The following is a 19,601-nucleotide window of genomic DNA, read 5'->3' as shown; positions in this document are numbered from 1 at the left end:
CCAGCGGGGACAAGGATTCCTCTGACTTTTAGAGAGGTAGATGGGAGGCCTGGCGGTGCTGACGTGGGAAGAACACGGTGGTCTAGACATGTGGGGTCGCTTGTGCGGGACCCTTCAACTGTCTCACACCGTCTTCTGAAGTGGAAGGCATTAAGTGCTGACCAATTAGATTACATTTAGACTGCTATGACGGTAATAATTATTACTTAATTATACATTAATCATTAAATAATTGTTTATAACATTTGAATGTTTTATTTTTAGGATCCGTTCGAGGCTACTAATGGTTCTATTGATACTTATCGAAAGACCGGATTGGGACACGCCAAACAGATATGGGATAGATGGCGCTCGGATTTGAACACGAGATATATCCGCGTTCATAAAGGAGACGAGGCGGCGGCACTGGCCAATCCTCCACTAGACTACGATCGAGATGATTGGGAGTTTGTGTGTCGCAACCATTTCTTTACGGAAAAATTTAAGGTACTATTTCATAATTCAAATAAAAGTTGATATTAATTATTCTAACTTCATTTTTTATTTAAATTTCAGAAAAACAATAGTACAAATATTGTTAACAGGAAGAAGCTCAAATTCCAACATCATGCGGGAAGTAGACTGTTTTCTCAAGTTGAAGAAGAGTTGGTAAGTTATTTGTAATAACTTAATAATACAAAGATTGTTATTAATTATATAAATCATTTCTTTCAACAGGCGCTTGAAATGGGACGGGCAACGTCTGTCATTGAAGTATTCAAGAAGACCCGTACCCCAAAACCGACAAAAGAAAACCCAACCCCCGTCCCGGACGAACACGTGCAAGAGAAAATTGTAAGTGAATTGAATATGGCTAGTTTTTTATTATAGAAATGATACTTTATTTCAATTGTGCAGGTGAAGATGGAGGAAGTACTTAGTAACGAACCTGAAATATCTGATTTTGAATTGACGGAGAGGGTGTTCGGACAACAAAAACACGGGGGAGTGTTCGGAATGGGATTAGGCGTCCGGCCCACACACTTTCGTGAGGATCGTCGAAGTGGAAACAATTCACAACGAAACAATGATCGATTGTATGAAGAGAATCAAAGAATGACGCTCAAACTAGAGGAATTGGAGAAGAGGGATGAAGAAAGAATGCGCACAATTAATGAAATGCAAGCGGAAAAGCAAGAAATTGCGACAAGAATGGAGAGGGAGAAGTTAGAAATGAATGCAAGAATGGAGAGCTTCGAATTGTTTATGAGGCAACATCAACAACAACCACCACCTCCTCCCCCGCCAGCTAATTCTAGTACGTTTTGATTGGTTGTTTCGATTGAAAACAAGTCTTGATTGGTTGTTCCGATTTGAATTTAAAACAGATTGTTTGGATGATTAGTTTGGTTGCGAATTTTGTAAAGATAATGATCATTTCATTTTTGTGTCATTTGTTTTATTATTGATATATTAGTTTGGATGAACAGGTTTTGGTTGCGAACAAAACAATCGGCCTATTTTGTACATTTTTGTAACAAAAAACCGAAAGTAAAATGGAAATCTTTCGGTTTTTCTACAAAGGAAAACCGAGAGTTATATGAAAAGCTTTCGAGTTTTACATTGAAGAAAAACCGAAAGATTTCCATTTTATTTTCGGTTTTGTATTAAAGGCAAAAACCGAGAGTTAATTGTAAAACTTTCGGTTTTTCCCGTTGGAGTAAAACCGAAAGTTAATTAGAAAACTTTCGATTTTTCCATTTAAAGAAAAAACCTAGAGCTAACTGTAAAACTTTCGGTTTTTCCCTTTGGAGTAAAACCGGAAGTTTTACAATTAACTCTCGTTTTTACTCCAAAGGGAAAAACCGAAAGTTTTACAGTTAGCTCTCGGTTTTTTCTTTAAATGGAAAAACCGAAAGTTTTCTAATTAACTTTCGGTTTTACTCAAAAGGGAAAAATCGAAAGTTTTCTAATTAACTCTCGGTTTTACTCTCGGGTATCTAAACCGAAAACTCTACGATGTCTCTCGATAAACTCTCAATTGTTTTTAACGAAAGAGTCAATACCGAGGGATGGCGAGAGTTACCTAAACTTTCGGTATTGGGTCTATACCGAAAGTTATAGGGTCAAAACTGAGAGTTTTTACTCTTGTTCTTTACCCCTTTTTCACCGGTGTTTACTCCATAACACGCCTCCATAATAAGCCTGTCTTTGGTTTTTTCTTTTGGATGAATTAATTTAAATTATTTTCACAATTCAATAAGCACCTCTCATTTAAACTTTATCAACTAAGTTATTAAAATATTTTTATTCTATTATTTATTAAAATATTTGTATTCTTCATTGTTTAATCTCATTCAATCTAGTTGAGGACAAATAACTCATATATTTATTCCTCGGTTGGGAATATGTTTTCTTTTTTTTTTGTTTTATTTGAATTTTCTCCAAAACTAAAACTAAAAAAATAATTATTTTTCTTTTAACAAATTATTATATCTTTATATTATTATTTAATAATTAATTTATATTAAAAAAAAGTAAAGTATAATTTTGATATTTTAATAAATAAAGAGATGTATTAGATGGTTGATGTAATATATTGAGTTTAGGATAAATAAAAAATAAAAAATCAATAACCACTTATTCAAACAAATCCTTATAGTGGAATAGAATAAAATTATTTAAAAATTATAACAAATAAAGAATGACTAGATGAATAATTATAAGTCCTTGACGAAGAATGTGACATGTCTAGAGTCAATAGTTGACCATGAGTTGATCAAGTCTTCCCCGATCAATTTATTTTTCACTCGGTATGATCACCTAATAAAACAATAACGCGTATAGAAACTTTTTTTTTTTGTCTCTTTTTAGGTTTAGTAGTTTTTAAAATTAACATATTTTTTTAAATTATTTAAAATTTGTATTATTTGAATTTTAGATTAGTTAATCAAAATAATATTTATATTTTGTATTATGTTTTTAAGTAAAGTTTAGTTGGATAATATATTAATAAATATATGTTTTCTAATTTTTGAATGTAATTGTGAATACACTTAAAAAGAATTTCACTTAATTATACATTTTGATTTTATTTTTTTATATATATATTATTTTTACATTTATTAATTTATTTTAAGTAATTAATTTTTATATATTATTCAAATAATTCGTTACAAATTTAGAAAAATAACAGACAATGTAACAAAAAATATATTGGAAAGAAAGTTTCTTTTATATATTTTTTTAATTTAATTTCTTATTTTTTTAAGTTAATGATAGAAAAAATATATTGGTTATACGTTTATGAATAATATCCTGAGTATATATATATATATATATATATATTTTTTTTTTCATAAATTCATTTAGTTCATGTGTGGACCTACTTCTTCTATTATCATTTCCGATTCAGGACTATATAGATATAGAGTATGTTTTGACCATTAAATGATTATCTATAGAGTTTGTTTTCTATCCAAACATTATTAGTGAAATATTGAGGTAATGCTTGTCATTCCTAAATGCGATGGGCATTTTTCATATTTTATGTATTTTATATCATTAAATATTTAATAATTGCACTATAAAGAATAATTATTGAAAATGTTCAAATAAATCGAACGAATCAAAGAAGCTCATGATATCATGATAAAGGATTAAAATCTTTAGTGAAATTAACTAATCTTAATTTGGGTAAAAAATTTAGGAAAAAAGTAAATTTATATATATAAATAATAAAAAATTATTCAAATGAACAAATGTAAATAATTTTTTAAATATAACTTTTGTTTTTGTATAATTCATTTATTATTATTTTTAACTAATTTTATACTTAATTATATATTGTTTACATGCATAAAAATTCAATAGATTTATATTTAATGTTTACTTTTCTCTTGAATTTCGTGGAAAAGATAATAAACCAAATAAGGAAATAACATAGAGTTCATTTTAATTGTCGATTAGACTATTTGTACAATTTTAAAGTCATCACCTAATTCACTTCTCGAGAAATTCAAAAAAAAAATATTTGTGAAAGACTTTATTTTTTGGTTTGATGTTTGGTTACACATGTGAAAAAGCATCGATGCAATGTCTCAATGCAATGTCTCACGTGCAAATCCAAATAGATGTTCTCTATTAAAAACTATAGGTTATTTATAAAATAATATTTACACTTTGTTCAACTCTCCAATCCTATATCATACATTTATTTTTTTTTCACAAACCTAAACATGTAGCTAAAATTGAACCTCTTATATAAGGGTATGAAACTAAGTTATGTATTAATCATATAACTAAAGTGAAGAATATAAAGAAGAGTATGGGCACACCTATACGCGGTAGGGAACACAGCCCCTGTTTCTGCATCTAGATTTAAAGTGCCGGAGCCAAAGCCCTTTGGTGGTGTGAGAAGCGCCAAAGAGTTGGAGAGCTTTTTATGGGACATGGAAACTTACTTCGCAGCAGCGAAGATCCCGGAAGAGGAGAAAGTTTCCATCACAAGCATGTACCTTGCGGGGATGCAAAGTTGTGGTGGAGAGCTCGCTTAGCAGATGATACGAGTGCAAATCGTGCTAAGATTGACTCGTGGGAAAGCATCAAGGGTGAGCTGAAGGAACAATTTCTGCCTCGAAACTCATCTTGGAGGGCGAGAGAGGCACTTCGAAACTTGAAACATGGTGCCTCGACCAGGGAGTATGTTAGGGATTTTACTTCTTTAATGCTGGATGTAAAAGACATGTCTGAAGAGGATAAGTTGTTTAATTTCTTATCTGGTTTGCAACCGTGGGCGCAAACCGAGCTAAGAAGGCAGGATGTGAAGAACTTGCCTTCGGCTGTTGCTGCAGCTGATCGCCTAGTGGACTTTAAAGCAATCGGGGGTGCGAACCCTGATGCCAAGAAGCACACGCAAAGAGACAAGGGAAAGGCCAAATCTTTTGAAAAAGAGGCAGCCAAGTCTGAGGGATCCTACAGCAAGAAAGAGACGAAAGGAAGTTTTGTTTTCAAGGACAGGGCCAACCAGGGGTGCTTCCTTTGTGATGGCGACCACCGTATGAAGGACTGTCCAAAGCGTGCAAGAGTAGCAGCACTCTTGGCCGAGGAAGATGAGGAACTTAGTGAAGAAGTTCCAGCCAGGGTAAATCCGATACAACTATTGAGTGCCTTGCATGCGGAGAAATCAGTACCAGGGTTGGGATTGATGTTTGTGAAAGTCTGTATAAATGGAAGAGAGGTGATGGCGCTAGTTGATTCAGGGGCCACACATAACTTTGTTGCAGACCGAGTAATTCAGAAGCTGGGATTGGTGATGTCCCCACACAAGGGCCGATTGAAGGCCGTGAATTCTGAAGCCACGCCAAATAAAGGCATGGCCAAGGCCGAGCTCCAGGTGGGAAGTTGGCAGGGGCAGGTCGAGTTGATGGCTGTCCCTTTAGATGATTATGAAGTCATTTTAGGACTTGAGTTTTTGATCCAAGCGATGGTGGTGGTGATGCCTCATTTGGGAGGGATTTTCGTTGGTGATCCCAAGAATCCCTCATTTATAAAAGGAACTTATGAATCTCTAAAGAAAAGTAAGTCGGGATGCCTTGCAGCCATGCAGCTAGTTGAAAGTTGTGTTGGAGAAGAGGAGGTAGAAGCGTCGACTGGGTTGGAGAAGAAAGCCAGAAAGGGTCAAGGGTCGGCCTGTTCTAAGGTCCCGACGCTTGCGGGGTCCAGATTTTCTAAAGTTGCTAAAAAGGTAACCAATAAGGGCCCTAAACATCAGCCGCGGGTGAAGGTGATGGCTTGTTCAGTATGCAAACTGGGCAAGACCGAGAAGAAGATGGAAGTGGGTCTGCTGCAGCGACCATCACATATTCCGGGGAGAATGGGAAGATATCTCTCAAAGGGCTTCGTTCTCGAATTCTCAAGGGTAAGTGGGAAGATCTCTACTCCGTGTGTGGGTAGAGCAGCCAAGTATACGGTCTCAATGGGGGTGCTAAAGGTGTTTCCAGCAGAGAGGACCGAGGAGTGTTTTTCCAGATACTTGGGTGCGGGGAAATTCCTGAAGGCGAGCAGGAAGACCTCGGTCCCAGGAGGGGACCGATTATACAAGTACACGGTCCTGATGAGAAAGCTGAAGGTGCGTTCGGCTAGCAAGACCGAGAAAATTATTTTTGTGTGTTTGAGCAAGGCAGGGTTAGTGCAGGCCCCAACGAGGACGTTGGCTTCGTCTGGTGGGGGTGGTGTGTTACAAGCGTAACTTGCTGGCCTTGATCTTGGCTTGATTGCGGAAGGCCAGGACCGAGTGGTGCCTAAAAAGAATGTCGCGGGTGTGCGGCATGGGCACCGGGGTGGCGAAATGCGAAGTGTCGAAAGATTCTGTCGGGGCGCGAGTTTTAAAAGACAAGGACCGAGAGATGGATGCTAGCATTCGGGTTTGTCTCGGCATGATGAGGAGTGTCGAGACCGAGCGGAAAGGGTCGTTTGCGTGCGACCTAGGACCGAAAGAGTAACAACAGTCGGCGCATTGAGTGTGCGCGCAGAAGGTGGGAAAAGTGTGGATAAGGAAGCATCAGACCGAGTAAAGGTCAGCCTTGCGGAAGCATCTGACCGAGGGGGAAAGCTGACTAAGCGTAAGCATCAGACTGAGGACCGATGACTGAGGACCGAACATTCCAGACAGGGGGCCGGATCATTGTGCATGGGTCAGGCCTCGACCATGGGTCGGACCGTGGGCCGGGTTTGAACCGGTACCCGCCCCGACCCACTGGGCGACCGAAGAGAAGCGCCGCGCCAGGTCAAAGAAGGAATTAGTCTCAGCCACGACCGAGTATTTCGGGAGGGCCCGGTCAAGAACCTAAAATCTCAGAAGGCCAAGTCTTGGATGACTTTGTCATCCAAGACCTAGCCAAGGGCTTTCTCCGTCTCCAAGTTTCTTACTGTTATTCTTAAGGGCTATAAATGTATCATGAGCTGCACAAGACGAAATAGTTAAGTTTTGGTAGAGAGAAATACCCACAACTAGTGAGCATCTTTTTGTGTGCAGCCTTGAGATTTATAGCCATCTTTGTAATCATATTTGTGAGTGAATATATTTCAAAGTTGGGCGTTTGCCCGTAAATTCTGTGTCTTTAAGTTTCTGCATACTTCTTGATTGTGTTGTGAACTTGCTGGTTAGTTTCTGTGCGAAAAACTAACCTCGGTGTTGAAGTTGGGCTGACTGTTTTGGTGCGCAAAACAGGCCGCACAAGGGCAGAAAGTTAGAAAAATTCCGCTGCATAATTGCCTTTGTGACAGGTGGTATCAGAGCTATGTTTCCGAGTTCTATCAAGCATGACAGAGAGGAGGGAAACTCGAGGCCTGACCTTAGAGATGGAGTCAAGGCTAAGGCGCTTGGAAGCGCTGGTCGGAGTCCCTAATAATGGAGAGGAGGCCTCCATATTTGCGCAGATCAGCGACCTGAATACAGAATGGTTGTCCACGCGGAATTCCATTGCTGCTGTTTCAGAGTTTGTTGGTCAGAAGGCTCTAGTGACTGAAGAGGATCTAGAGGCCCGACTGGAAGAATTGGTGACGGATGAGGAACTGGATTCCAGGTTGGAACAGCTGGTAACTCAAGAAGATTTAGATTCGAGATTGAAACATTTCGAGAATGAGATAAAACTCTTGAAGAGAGTGGTTGATGCTTCAAAATCGGCTGGCCAGGGAGCGCTGGTAACCGAAGGTGACTTGTTGTCCAGATTGGAGTACTTCGACGTAGAAATCAGGCTCTTGAAGAAAGCTGTTGGCAACAGCCATGCCACAGCCCCTGTTTCTGCATCTAGATTTAAAGTGCCGGAGCCAAAGCCCTTTGGTGGTGTGAGAAGCGCCAAAGAGTTGGAGAACTTTTTATGGGACATGGAAACTTACTTCGCAGCAGCGAAGATCCCGGAAGAGGAGAAAGTTTCCATCACAAGCATGTACCTTGCGGGGGATGCAAAGTTGTGGTGGAGAGCTCGCTTAGCAGATGATACGAGTGCAAATCGTGCTAAGATTGACTCGTGGGAAAGCATCAAGGGTGAGCTGAAGGAACAATTTCTGCCTCAAAACTCATCTTGGAGGGCGAGAGAGGCACTTCGAAACTTGAAACATGGTGCCTCGACCAGGGAGTATGTTAGGGATTTTACTTCTTTAATGCTGGATGTAAAAGACATGTCTGAAGAGGATAAGTTGTTTAATTTCTTATCTGGTTTGCAACCGTGGGCGCAAACCGAGCTAAGAAGGCAGGATGTGAAGAACTTGCCTTCGGCTGTTGCTGCAGCTGATCGCCTAGTGGACTTTAAAGCAATCGGGGGTGCGAACCCTGATGCCAAGAAGCACACGCAAAGAGACAAGGGAAAGGCCAAATCTTTTGAAAAAGAGGCAGCCAAGTCTGAGGGATCCTACAGCAAGAAAGAGACGAAAGGAAGTTTTGTTTTCAAGGACAGGGCCAACCAGGGGTGCTTCCTTTGTGATGGCGACCACCGTATGAAGGACTGTCCAAAGCGTGCAAGAGTAGCAGCACTCTTGGCCGAGGAAGATGAGGAACTTAGTGAAGAAGTTCCAGCCAGGGTAAATCCGATACAACTATTGAGTGCCTTGCATGCGGAGAAATCAGTACCAGGGTTGGGATTGATGTTTGTGAAAGTTTGTATAAATGGAAGAGAGGTGATGGCGCTAGTTGATTCAGGGGCCACACATAACTTTGTTGCAGACCGAGTAATTCAGAAGCTGGGATTGGTGATGTCCCCACACAAGGGCCGATTGAAGGCCGTGAATTCTGAAGCCACGCCAAATAAAGGCATGGCCAAGGCCGAGCTCCAGGTGGGAAGTTGGCAGGGGCAGGTCGAGTTGATGGCTGTCCCTTTAGATGATTATGAAGTCATTTTAGGACTTGAGTTTTTGATCCAAGCGATGGTGGTGGTGATGCCTCATTTGGGAGGGATTTTCGTTGGTGATCCCAAGAATCCCTCATTTATAAAAGGAACTTATGAATCTCTAAAGAAAAGTAAGTCGGGATGCCTTGCAGCCATGCAGCTAGTTGAAAGTTGTGTTGGAGAAGAGGAGGCAGAAGCGTCGACTGGGTTGGAGAAGAAAGCCAGAAAGGGTCAAGGGTCGGCCTGTTCTAAGGTCCCGACGCTTGCGGGGTCCAGATTTTCTAAAGTTGCTAAAAAGGTAACCAAGAAGGGCCCTAAACATCAGCCGCGGGTGAAGGTGATGGCTTGTTCAGTATGCAAACTGGGCAAGACCGAGAAGAAGATGGAAGTGGGTCTGCTGCAGCGACCATCACATATTCCGGGGAGAATGGGAAGATATCTCTCAAAGGGCTTCGTTCTCAAATTCTCAAGGGTAAGTGGGAAGATCTCTACTCCGTGTGTGGGTAGAGCAGCCAAGTATACGGTCTCAATGGGGGTGCTAAAGGTGTTTCCAGCAGAGAGGACCGAGGAGTGTTTTTCCAGATACTTGGGTGCGGGGAAATTCCTGAAGGCGAGCAGGAAGACCTCGGTCCCAGGAGGGGACCGATTATACAAGTACACGGTCCTGATGAGAAAGCTGAAGGTGCGTTCGGCTAGCAAGACCGAGAAAATTATTTTTGTGTGTTTGAGCAAGGCAGGGTTAGTGCAGGCCCCAACGAGGACGTTGGCTTCGTCTGGTGGGGGTGGTGTGTTACAAGCGTAACTTGCTGGCCTCGGTCTTGGCTTGATTGCGGAAGGCCAGGACCGAGTGGTGCCTAAAAAGAATGTCGCGGGTGTGCGGCATGGGCACCGGGGTGGCGAAATGCGAAGTGTCGAAAGATTCTGTCGGGGCGCGAGTTTTAAAAGACAAGGACCGAGAGATGGATGCTAGCATTCGGGTTTGTCTCGGCATGATGAGGAGTGTCGAGACCGAGCGGAAAGGGTCGTTTGCGTGCGACCTAGGACCGAAAGAGTAACAACAGCCGGCGCATTGAGTGTGCGCGCAGAAGGTGGGAAAAGTGTGGAGAAGGAAGCATCAGACCGAGTAAAGGTCAGCCTTGCGGAAGCATCTGACCGAGGGGGAAAGCTGACTAAGCGTAAGCATCAGACTGAGGACCGATGACTGAGGACCGAACATTCCAGACAGGGGGGCGGATCATTGTGCATGGGTTAGGCCTCGACCATGGGTCGGACCGTGGGCCGGGTTTGAACCGGTACCCGCCCCGACCCACTGGGCGACCGAAGAGAAGCGCCGCGCCAGGTCAAAGAAGGAATTAGTCTCAGCCACGACCGAGTATTTCGGGAGGGTCCGGTCAAGAACCTAAAATCTCGGAAGGCCAAGTCTTGGATGACTTTGTCAGCCAAGACCTAGCCAAGGGCTTTCTCCGTCTCCAAGTTTCTTACTGTTATTCTTAAGGGCTATAAATGTATCATGAGCTGCACAAGACGAAATAGTTAAGTTTTGGTAGAGAGAAATACCCACAACTAGTGAGCGTCTTTTTGTGTGCAGCCTTGAGATTTATAGCCATCTTTGTAATCATATTTGTGAGTGAATATATTTCAAAGTTGGGCGTTTGCCCGTAAATTCTGTGTCTTTAAGTTTCTGCATACTTCTTGATTGTGTTGTGAACTTGCTGGTTAGTTTCTGTGCGAAAAACTAATCTCGGTGTTGGAGTTGGGCTGACTGTTTTGGTGCGCAAAACAGGCCGCACAAGGGCAGAAAGTTAGAAAAATTCCGCTGCATAATTGCCTTTGTGACAGTAGGGAACACACCAAAGATATCTTTATATAAAATCTAAATAAAAAATTAATAATAATAAATTGAGACACTAAGTTATTTGGATATAAAAGATGTTAATTAATTCACATAAACCAATCCAAATAAAAGTTGTTAAACAAGCCCAAATTGAATAATTAATATTAATAATAAGAATAAAAAAAAGGTTCACATCAACAAGACAACAACCCTTTGAATAATTAAAATTAATTCAAAAACAATTCAAACCAAACTAGGTCCCTCCACCATAGCTCTATAAATCCAGAGACCACTTCTCCAATTGTATCATCAAAACTTCTCTCTCTCGAGTCTCGACCTTTAGCACAAACATATACACTCGAACTCGATCTTCCTCTATTTCTGCAACGGCAAGAAAAAATGAAGCAAAAGATGTTGATAAAGGTGAACATGAACACTGACAAGTCCCGATCCAAAGCGTTGAAAACCGTGGTTGGGCTTTATGGAGTTGAATCAGCAGCTCTTCAGGGGAATGAAAAGGATCAGTTAGAGGTTGTCGGAGAAGGTGTAGATTCCGTGGTTCTTACAACACTTCTTCGTAAGTACGTTGGCTATGCCGATTTGATTTCCCTCGGTCCGGTGCCGGAGAAGAAGCCTGAACCGCCTGCAGCCGTAGTAGCAGCTATGCAGGCCACTCCCGAGATGCCGGTTTGGGTATATCAATATCCGACCATTAATCAGCCCTATGTTTACGATGTCAGAGACAGTACTGACTCCATCTGTTCCATCATGTAAATATATTCCAGAAGAAATTCAAGATCAGGGAAATTGAAGAAGATGATGATTTTTTTCTCTCTCTCTCTACCTAGAACAAATGATCAATTAGGATCCTCTTTATCCATTCTCTGTTTTCTCTTTTGTTTTCTTAGCTAAAGTTGGATTGGTTTATTCAAAAAAGGAAAATCAGGAGAGTGGTTTTTGTTTTACAAGTCCTGACAGTATAATTATAAATATTATTAATCAATAATAAAATTATAAATTTTGATTTATTTAAGGAGGTTGATGGAGTGTTTCAGTTAGGGGTTCATCGATTCGGTTTTCGATTTTTCAGTTTTGATTATTTAATTTTTTTTAATCAAATTCAAAAATTAAACATAAGTGAATAAATTCAAATTTAGTTTATTCGAATTCGTTTCGAATTCGGTCGAATATTAGGTTTAGACCATATATTGAACAACACCTACCCGTAAGATAAAAATTTTTTTCTTAAAATAGTTAATAAAATAAATAAGTTGTTAAAGAAATTTTATTTATTTAAATTATAAAAAAATATATAAATCAAGCAAACTAAGTTTAGTGACTCACCGTCAATATTCGACAATTGAACGACATAAGTAAAATAGTGTTGACGACGACAATATATGGCGGTGGACAAGTGTTGATGACAGTGATGATATTACTAGTGAAATAGCTGGATAGTTAAAGATGAAGTGGGAACTAGTAGGACCACAAATGCGAGGAAGGTGAACGACTAGAATAGGGGAAAAGAATAAGGGATTATAAATTTATTGAATTATTGGGCTGAATATTAGAGATATAGTAGGAGACCCATAATTATTATATATGTAATATGTAATAAATTATATAATATATAATAAAAATAAATAATAAAAATTGAATTCGGTTTTCGATTTTCTTTTCGAGTTGAAACTTAAACTCGAAAACCGTATTAGAGTTCGAATTGGTTTATGATAAGAAATAGACAGCAAACTTTGATAATTTATTCTAAACAATCAAAGAAGGAGAAATTGTTAAATTAAATTAGCTTAAGAAAATTAGCTAACAATTATAAAATTATTAGGTTTTTAATATTTAGTTTAAATAATCAAAAAAGGAGAAATTTATAAGTAAAAATAGTTAATTAAGTAGTAGTATTAATTAACTATTTAAATAAGAATCTAACTGTGTCAAAATATTCATGTGCAGATTAAACCAGATCGATATTCAAATTAAAGTTGTTGTTGTCAAAAATTGGCATCCTAAGCATATCGGCTTTTGACGGATATCGGCTTTTGGAGATAATGGATTTTGGAGTTATCGGCATTTGGCAGATATCGGCTTTTCAAGGATATCGATATTTGGCAGATATCAGGTTTTCAAGGATATCGGCATTTGGCGGATATCGACTTTTGGCAGATATCGGCTTTTGGAGATATCGGCATTTGACAGATATCGACTTTTCAAGGATATCGACATTTGGCGGATATCGACTTTTCAAGGACATCTGCTTTTGGAGATATTGACAGTTGGACCAAATCAGCTATTGGTAAACATCACTTTTGAAAAACATCGGCTTTTGATGCATATCAGTGTTTGGTAGAAATCGGCTTTTGGAGGTATCGGCTTTTCACATATTGGCTTTCTGGAAAAAGCGCGCCCGACCTTTCGACATCGTCTTTCTAGAAAGCGCTTCCGGCTTCCGGTTTTCTATATTTCGGCATTCCATGATGTGCATCCGGCATTTCACAAACCCTGTGCTTTATCAACCTCGGGAACAAATTTATGGACTTTTTTTGGCAAATTCAGACGTCAGCTTTACACTTCCCATATGAGAAATTCCATTGAAGTGCAAAGACTAATGAAGATCTTCCTGCAGTAGTAGAATCATCATCAGAATAGTCTAAATCATACATCCATTGGAGATTGAAATCATATGAATGTAAATTTGTCTTACTAGCATCAAAGTACAAACACGGTCAAAGGATATTCCATATGATGTACCTCTCTGGACTTCAACCAATCAAAATGAAGACAGTGATCTTATGAAGCAGATATAGCCATTGAAGTTGCAAATATATCCGTTGATATTTTTACTACTTAAGAAGACAAAAGTTAACCTACTTCAGCATCTTTTTGCAACCTACACCTCATTACGAGCAATGTTCTAAGCTATCAAGCTCTCAAAGTTTCACAAGTTTTCAAAGTGTGTTAGAGTTCCAACCTTGTATTACAATACTAGTTATTTTGTGTGAGTGGTGAGTATTGTAAGTTGACAGAATTCGTTTCTGCTCAACAAAGTGTATGTACTGAAAGGTCGAAAACGGGCAGTAACTAAGCCCTGATTGTTCGACTATGTTTGTATACGTGTTGTAAACAGACTGAACATTGTAGTGAATATCCTTCTCAAAGGTTTGAGAACAAGGGGTGATGTAATAGCTTTATCTCCGAGCATCCATAAATCTTGTGTCTTGTGTTTTTTTTTGCATTATCCTAATCATTTCGTATTGCTTCAAATCGAAATAAACAGTTCCACACTTGAACTCGGTTCAAGAGTGTATGACGGTTTGTATAGAGTAGAAACAAGATAAACAACCTCTAACAGGGTTATGATCGAATGGTGTGTGTAAGCGTTCAACATTGCGAGACTCCGTCTCCTTCGAGGATCCCGATCCCGTCAGTTTAGAATTTGAATTGGTTTAGAATTCGATTTTAAAACAAAAAATGTAATTCTAATTCGGTTTATTCGAATTCGGTGAATATGAATTCGGTCGGATATTTAGTTTATACCGAATATTGAACACCCCTATTTTCAGTAGATGAGTTTATTTAAGAAATTATTAATATATATATTTTTATAAAAATAGAAAAATTATTTTAATATTTTAGTTATTGAATTAAGTGATTTAATTATAAAAATGAATAAGAAATAATTTTTTACTATGATTTTGAGGACTTTTTCGAACCTTTATTTCTCATCTCTTAGGGCTGGTTTGATATTTGATTATTTGAGTTTTTTTTTCTTAAACCTATATTTGATAAAATTTCTAAAAAAATTAGTTTTTTATGGTTAAAAGTAAAAAATGTACTTATTTTTTAAATATATATAATTTTATATAATTAAATAAAGGATATTTTGTATTTAAATAGATAAAAAGAGTGATTAAATGTTGAAATGATAGATTAAATGATTGATAAGTTTTGAGATAAAACTAGAAAAAACCCAAAAATAACTTGATCAAACTAGCCTTTAGTCAAATGATTTTTTGAAAATTAATAAAAGTTGGCATACGTATACAAACATTTTAACTAGAGTTTTCTTTTAGTTCTTAGTTTGGTGATACTCAGAAAAAGGGCTTTCGCACTTTATCCTTCGTATCCGTTTTAAAAAGGTCTCAACTTATAAAGTTGACTTTTTGAAAATTGGTTGTATAACGTTTGAGTTATAACCGGTTATTCTTTCGGTCCTCGTCAAGCTTCTAGATTTTAGTGTTATTTAAAATATTGAAACAACAATATTTATAATGTTAGTACCTGTTGCGGATGATAACTAGGGGGAAATACCTGAAGAATATCAATCATTTTTAAAGAAATTAGAGTTTAGAAATAAACATCAAACAAGTGTTTGTCGAAATATTTTTGTAAAAACACTCCAAAAATATTTAAAATGCATTTTCTAATTTTTTGAGATTTTTAAAAAATTATTTAAAGTCCCAAAATTAAAAAAAAAATATTTTGGATTTTTAAAAGTGGAACCAAATAGGCCTTAGGACCAGAGTCATAGGTCTAGGGTTTGTCTTTATCGGTCGGGGTCCGGAGACCCTCAGTCTAGGCTTGGGAGCTCTCGGCATGAGTACCGGAGTCTCTCGGTCAAGGTGTTAAGGACTCTCGGTCCTTGGTTGATCTTACCGATTTAGGTGTAAAAACCTATCGGTCCTGGACTAGCCTGAGGCTAGGTTTCTTGGTCGAGGAGTATAACCTCTTAGTCTAGGGCTCGGGAGCTCACGGTCTGAAGCTTGAGATACTCGGTCCCAAGGTTAGGCCTATTGGTCCTTGGTCTCTAGAGTCTTGGTCCTGGACTCAGACCTCTCGGTCCTAGATCCTGTGATTCTAAGTCCCAGGTTTGGATTTCTCGGTCGTAAGCCTTTATAATCTCTTCCTAGGTGATAACTTTTGGTCGGGTTCCTCGGTCTAAATGTTAGAACTCTCGGTCCTAAGTCTAGTAGTCTTGGTTTTAGGGTTACTCTTGATCTTTGGTCGGACCTCTTAGTCCTAGGTGAAAATAATCGGTCATATTTCTCGATCCTAGCTCAAGAATAACGGTTGGGCCACTCGGTCCTAGGTCGATTTTCTCGGTTCTAGGGTTCAGTCCAGACCGAGAATCCTCGGTTGGATCTCTTAGTCCTAGGTTAAGAGTCTCGGTCCTCAAGAATAACAAAGGTTTACTTTTTAAAATTATTTTTTCAGCTCTAATTCTTTGGTATAATAGTTTGGGTAGCTTCACAAAGCTCCCAAGATCATGTTGATCATCATCTCAATGTATGGATCGACGTGAATGATGATCAATTTATTAAAAATAGTTTGTGATTAAAATTGGGTTTTTGATTTTAAAGATGTTTTGAAGTGAAATGAGTTATCCAATAACATACTTATATTACATATATTTTATTGGTACCAAAACAAGAACACTAGTTGTTCGTTTTGACCAATTCAAGAACTCAAAATTTTTATTATATTTTGAAAATTTTGATTTTGATCAAACATGATATACATAGTTTTTCAACATCATTACAATCATGTTGGAAGCTTTATGGGCTGTGATTCAACTAAATTAACCCAAGAACAACAAACCTGTTTTTTTTTTAAATTTAAATTTGGGGTTTTGTTATTTAGATCGATTGATCGGTTCTATCCTATCCAAATAGTTTATAAATCATCTAGGGATAATTCTCAATCATAAAACACCATAAACAACAAGCATACAAGTTTATACCATTTGAAATATAAAATTTTCAAATTCAAACTGTATATATGAATTAGAGGTTGATTGGAACCTTACCAAGGGTTGAAAAACACTCCTTAATCCTTAGGGAAACTTTCTTGATGCTTAAATCCAAGGTTTAAGGCCTTAAACAGAAAATTCGAAAAAAATTTGAAGCTTTGAAGCTTTCATGGCGGAATTTGATTTTCTTCGATTTAAGGGTTGTGTGTTGGTTCCTTAGCTTCAGAATGACTTGAAGGGGATATTCATACTCATTCTAAGTTAGTTTGGGAAGACAAGTGGGCTGAATTAGTCAAAAGCCAATGGCTTTTAACTTTTATTGGCTTATAGTCGCCAAAATAGGCAATGACGAAGCTCACTCTTGTAGGGAGAATGATCACCATCATATGGTGATTATTCTGATCTTTGAATCAGCTCATTTTGTGGACCAATGGCTGAGTTCCAAAAAGCCAAGATCATCACGGGCTCTTCACGCTTATCTAGACGGCGTTGCGATGAAGAAGGCGATTAGAGGTAAAAATGGCATCGTTTTGATGGCGTCTTGGCATTCTGTTTTGACGTCGTTGGCGTTTGGATGCTCCGTTAGCGTTCCAACTAACGACCATCTCCAAATCTGCTACGACCCAGGCACGCGTCTCCTCGGCTACAACGGGCTACGCAAAGCGCTTTGGCACGTTGGATGAAGACCGGGAGTTCATCCAATGGATGCAATTACTATTGCAGCCATTTTATTTGTTTTCGGCTAAATCCGATTACAGATATTTATTTATTTTTGGAAAATGGTTAAAATCATTTCATTAAAACCCAAAAGTGGGAGGGTTAAGGATCAAAACTAGACAATCTCTAGTTATGATTAAAGGATGACAATCAAATGACCCTTAAGAACCTGATTTGTAGCAATAAAACATCCAAACATATATTACAAACAAAAATTATAAACTGTATCAAATACTAATTATCACAATTAGGATTTTATTTTCATACCGCCATGTTGTATCAACAAGTTGTCTTCCTTTTCCCTGTATCCTTCCTCTTCCCTTTCCTCTTGCAATGAAAAGGGGATGGACTAAAGAGGTTGATGAATACTGCATATTATCATTTTAATTTCTTTTTCCTTTATAGGAACCCGTTCTGATTTGATAGAAAAAATTAATTTTTAGGATGTCCGGGCTCTTCAACTTGTTGTTCTCAACTTGAATTTCTAGATCATTATCTTCATTTCCTTCAGCTTTAGTTTTGGAATCCTCAGCAACTTTAGATTTCTCTGTATCAACCATGAAATTCTCTTATTCCTCTTGATTAGTCTGAGTATCTTCCTCTTTGTTTTTATCAGCAATCACTTCAATTTGATTTGACTGTGATTTCTCTACTATCTCTTCAACATGATTAGATTCAGGTTACATCTCTTTCTTCGTACTGCTTTCTTCTTGTACATAATTTGCTTTATCTTTTGTTTACTGTTCTTTAACCATATTTTGATCTTTGATTATAAGCACATCTATTTCATTTTCATGTATCTTTACTTTTTGACCTTTATGAATTTTCTGATCTTCTTCCTTAGCCAAATCACATTTTGGGTTTGCATGTTGGAAGGTATTGCAGAAATAACATATATCTGGCCTCCATTCATAAGTGATTTCCATGACAATAGGTTTTCCTTTTCTGTCTACTACTATCATACTTTTCAGCAATGTACTTTTAGGATGCACTTCAATGCTAATTCTAGCAAATGATAAGTGTTCTCCTCCTTTAATAATTGTGTCCATGTATAATGGTCTGCCCAATAAATCTTCAAAATGACTAAGGGCTTCGAAATTGTACATATGTGTAGGTATATTCTAAAGTTTGAACCATATTTGTGCAGTTTCTTTTCACTTACTCAATAAGTTCAAGTCTTCAGACCATTTTTTTAATTCATATAGTTGGATCCTATACATGTATGCCCATTTCCTAAAATTTCCTCTAGATTAGATTCCTTCATTAATTTAAGGAAATATAGATCATGAACATTAACTGAAATCTTCTCCAGACATTTTCCTTCTCATTGCTCTAATAGTGTCTCTTTAGTAATTGGGAAGGATACTCTATTTTTCTCTATGTAGTTTCCCACAACTACATTTTTCTATTCCTTTATATAGTTTTCATCTACTTCACTAGGCAATTTAAATTCAAATAGTGAATTCAATACCTCAAATTTTGTTTGTATATTGCCCAAGTAGATTTTCCCTTTATAGGCATTATCTTCCTACTTTTTTGCATTGTTGTTCTTCCAGACTTCATTAGTTTTTCATGTCGAGTTACTCCTAGTAGTATATGACTTAGATTTGGGAGCCTTCATTAGCTCCTTCATTGTAACAACTGGTCATTGAACAATGTCTTCATATTCTTATTTTTTAGTAGATTCAGTCTTGAAAATAGTGGATGTTGAGTTGAATTATAATATGCGGTGCTTTCTCCTTATTAATGACAATTTCTTCCTTTAGGCATGCATAAAGAGCTTTGTAATCTCAATCTTGAGCCTAAACAAATTAACTCTTTTATTATACCATATCTTCTAAACTCCTTCATTATCCCTTATTTTCTTGTATTATTTTATACAGGAATTTTTCTAGAAGCAGTTGGAGCAGATTGCTTATTTGTGTTGTTATCCTGCTATTCTTTGTTGACTTCATCAATTCTTTCATTTTTTTGACGGTTGCTTCCTTAATTCCTTCTAGCACAAACTCTCTAACTTATTTAGATCTATTACTTGTAATCTTCCCCTTTCTCTTCCCCATAACGGCCGAAACATAGTAATAGAACATAGTAATTGTAGAAACTCTAAGAAATGATCACAGATAAACCGCAATTGAGGGAAAATTCCAGCAGCGCTTACATGCACAAGAAACTCTAGTTTAGCGACACTTAATGAACATCGCAAGACATTATCGGGTCGTATGTGTCGATCGTGTCGTGTCGCTTGTTCATATCGTGTCGCCCGTATCGATTGTGTCGCCCGTGCCGATCGCACTTCTTTTGATTAATGGTGATTTTGGTGCCAATTTGATGACTTATGACACAGGACAATATTGCGTCGCTCGTGCCGATCGTTCCTTTTTTCCTGTGTCTATCGTGTCGTCGTGTCGAGGCGCCTGTCCCGATTGTG

At 37.9% G+C, this 19,601-nt stretch overlaps 1 protein-coding gene across 1 annotated transcript; it reads left to right on the top strand.

Annotated features, from left to right (window-relative positions):
- Positions 1-11,041: 11,041 nt before the first annotated feature.
- LOC124942883 (disease resistance protein Pik-1-like) lies at positions 11,042-11,536 on the top strand. The gene has a single exon (XM_047483454.1). The coding sequence runs from the start codon at positions 11,098-11,100 to the stop codon at positions 11,470-11,472; it is 375 nt and encodes a 124-aa protein (XP_047339410.1). The 5' UTR covers positions 11,042-11,097; the 3' UTR covers positions 11,473-11,536.
- Positions 11,537-19,601: the final 8,065 nt, after the last annotated feature.

The sequence above is a fragment of the Impatiens glandulifera genome, chromosome 6, assembly GCF_907164915.1.
Source record: "Impatiens glandulifera chromosome 6, dImpGla2.1, whole genome shotgun sequence".
Taxonomy (NCBI): Eukaryota; Viridiplantae; Streptophyta; class Magnoliopsida; order Ericales; family Balsaminaceae; genus Impatiens; species Impatiens glandulifera.
This window is presented reverse-complemented; position numbering and strand designations above follow the sequence as displayed.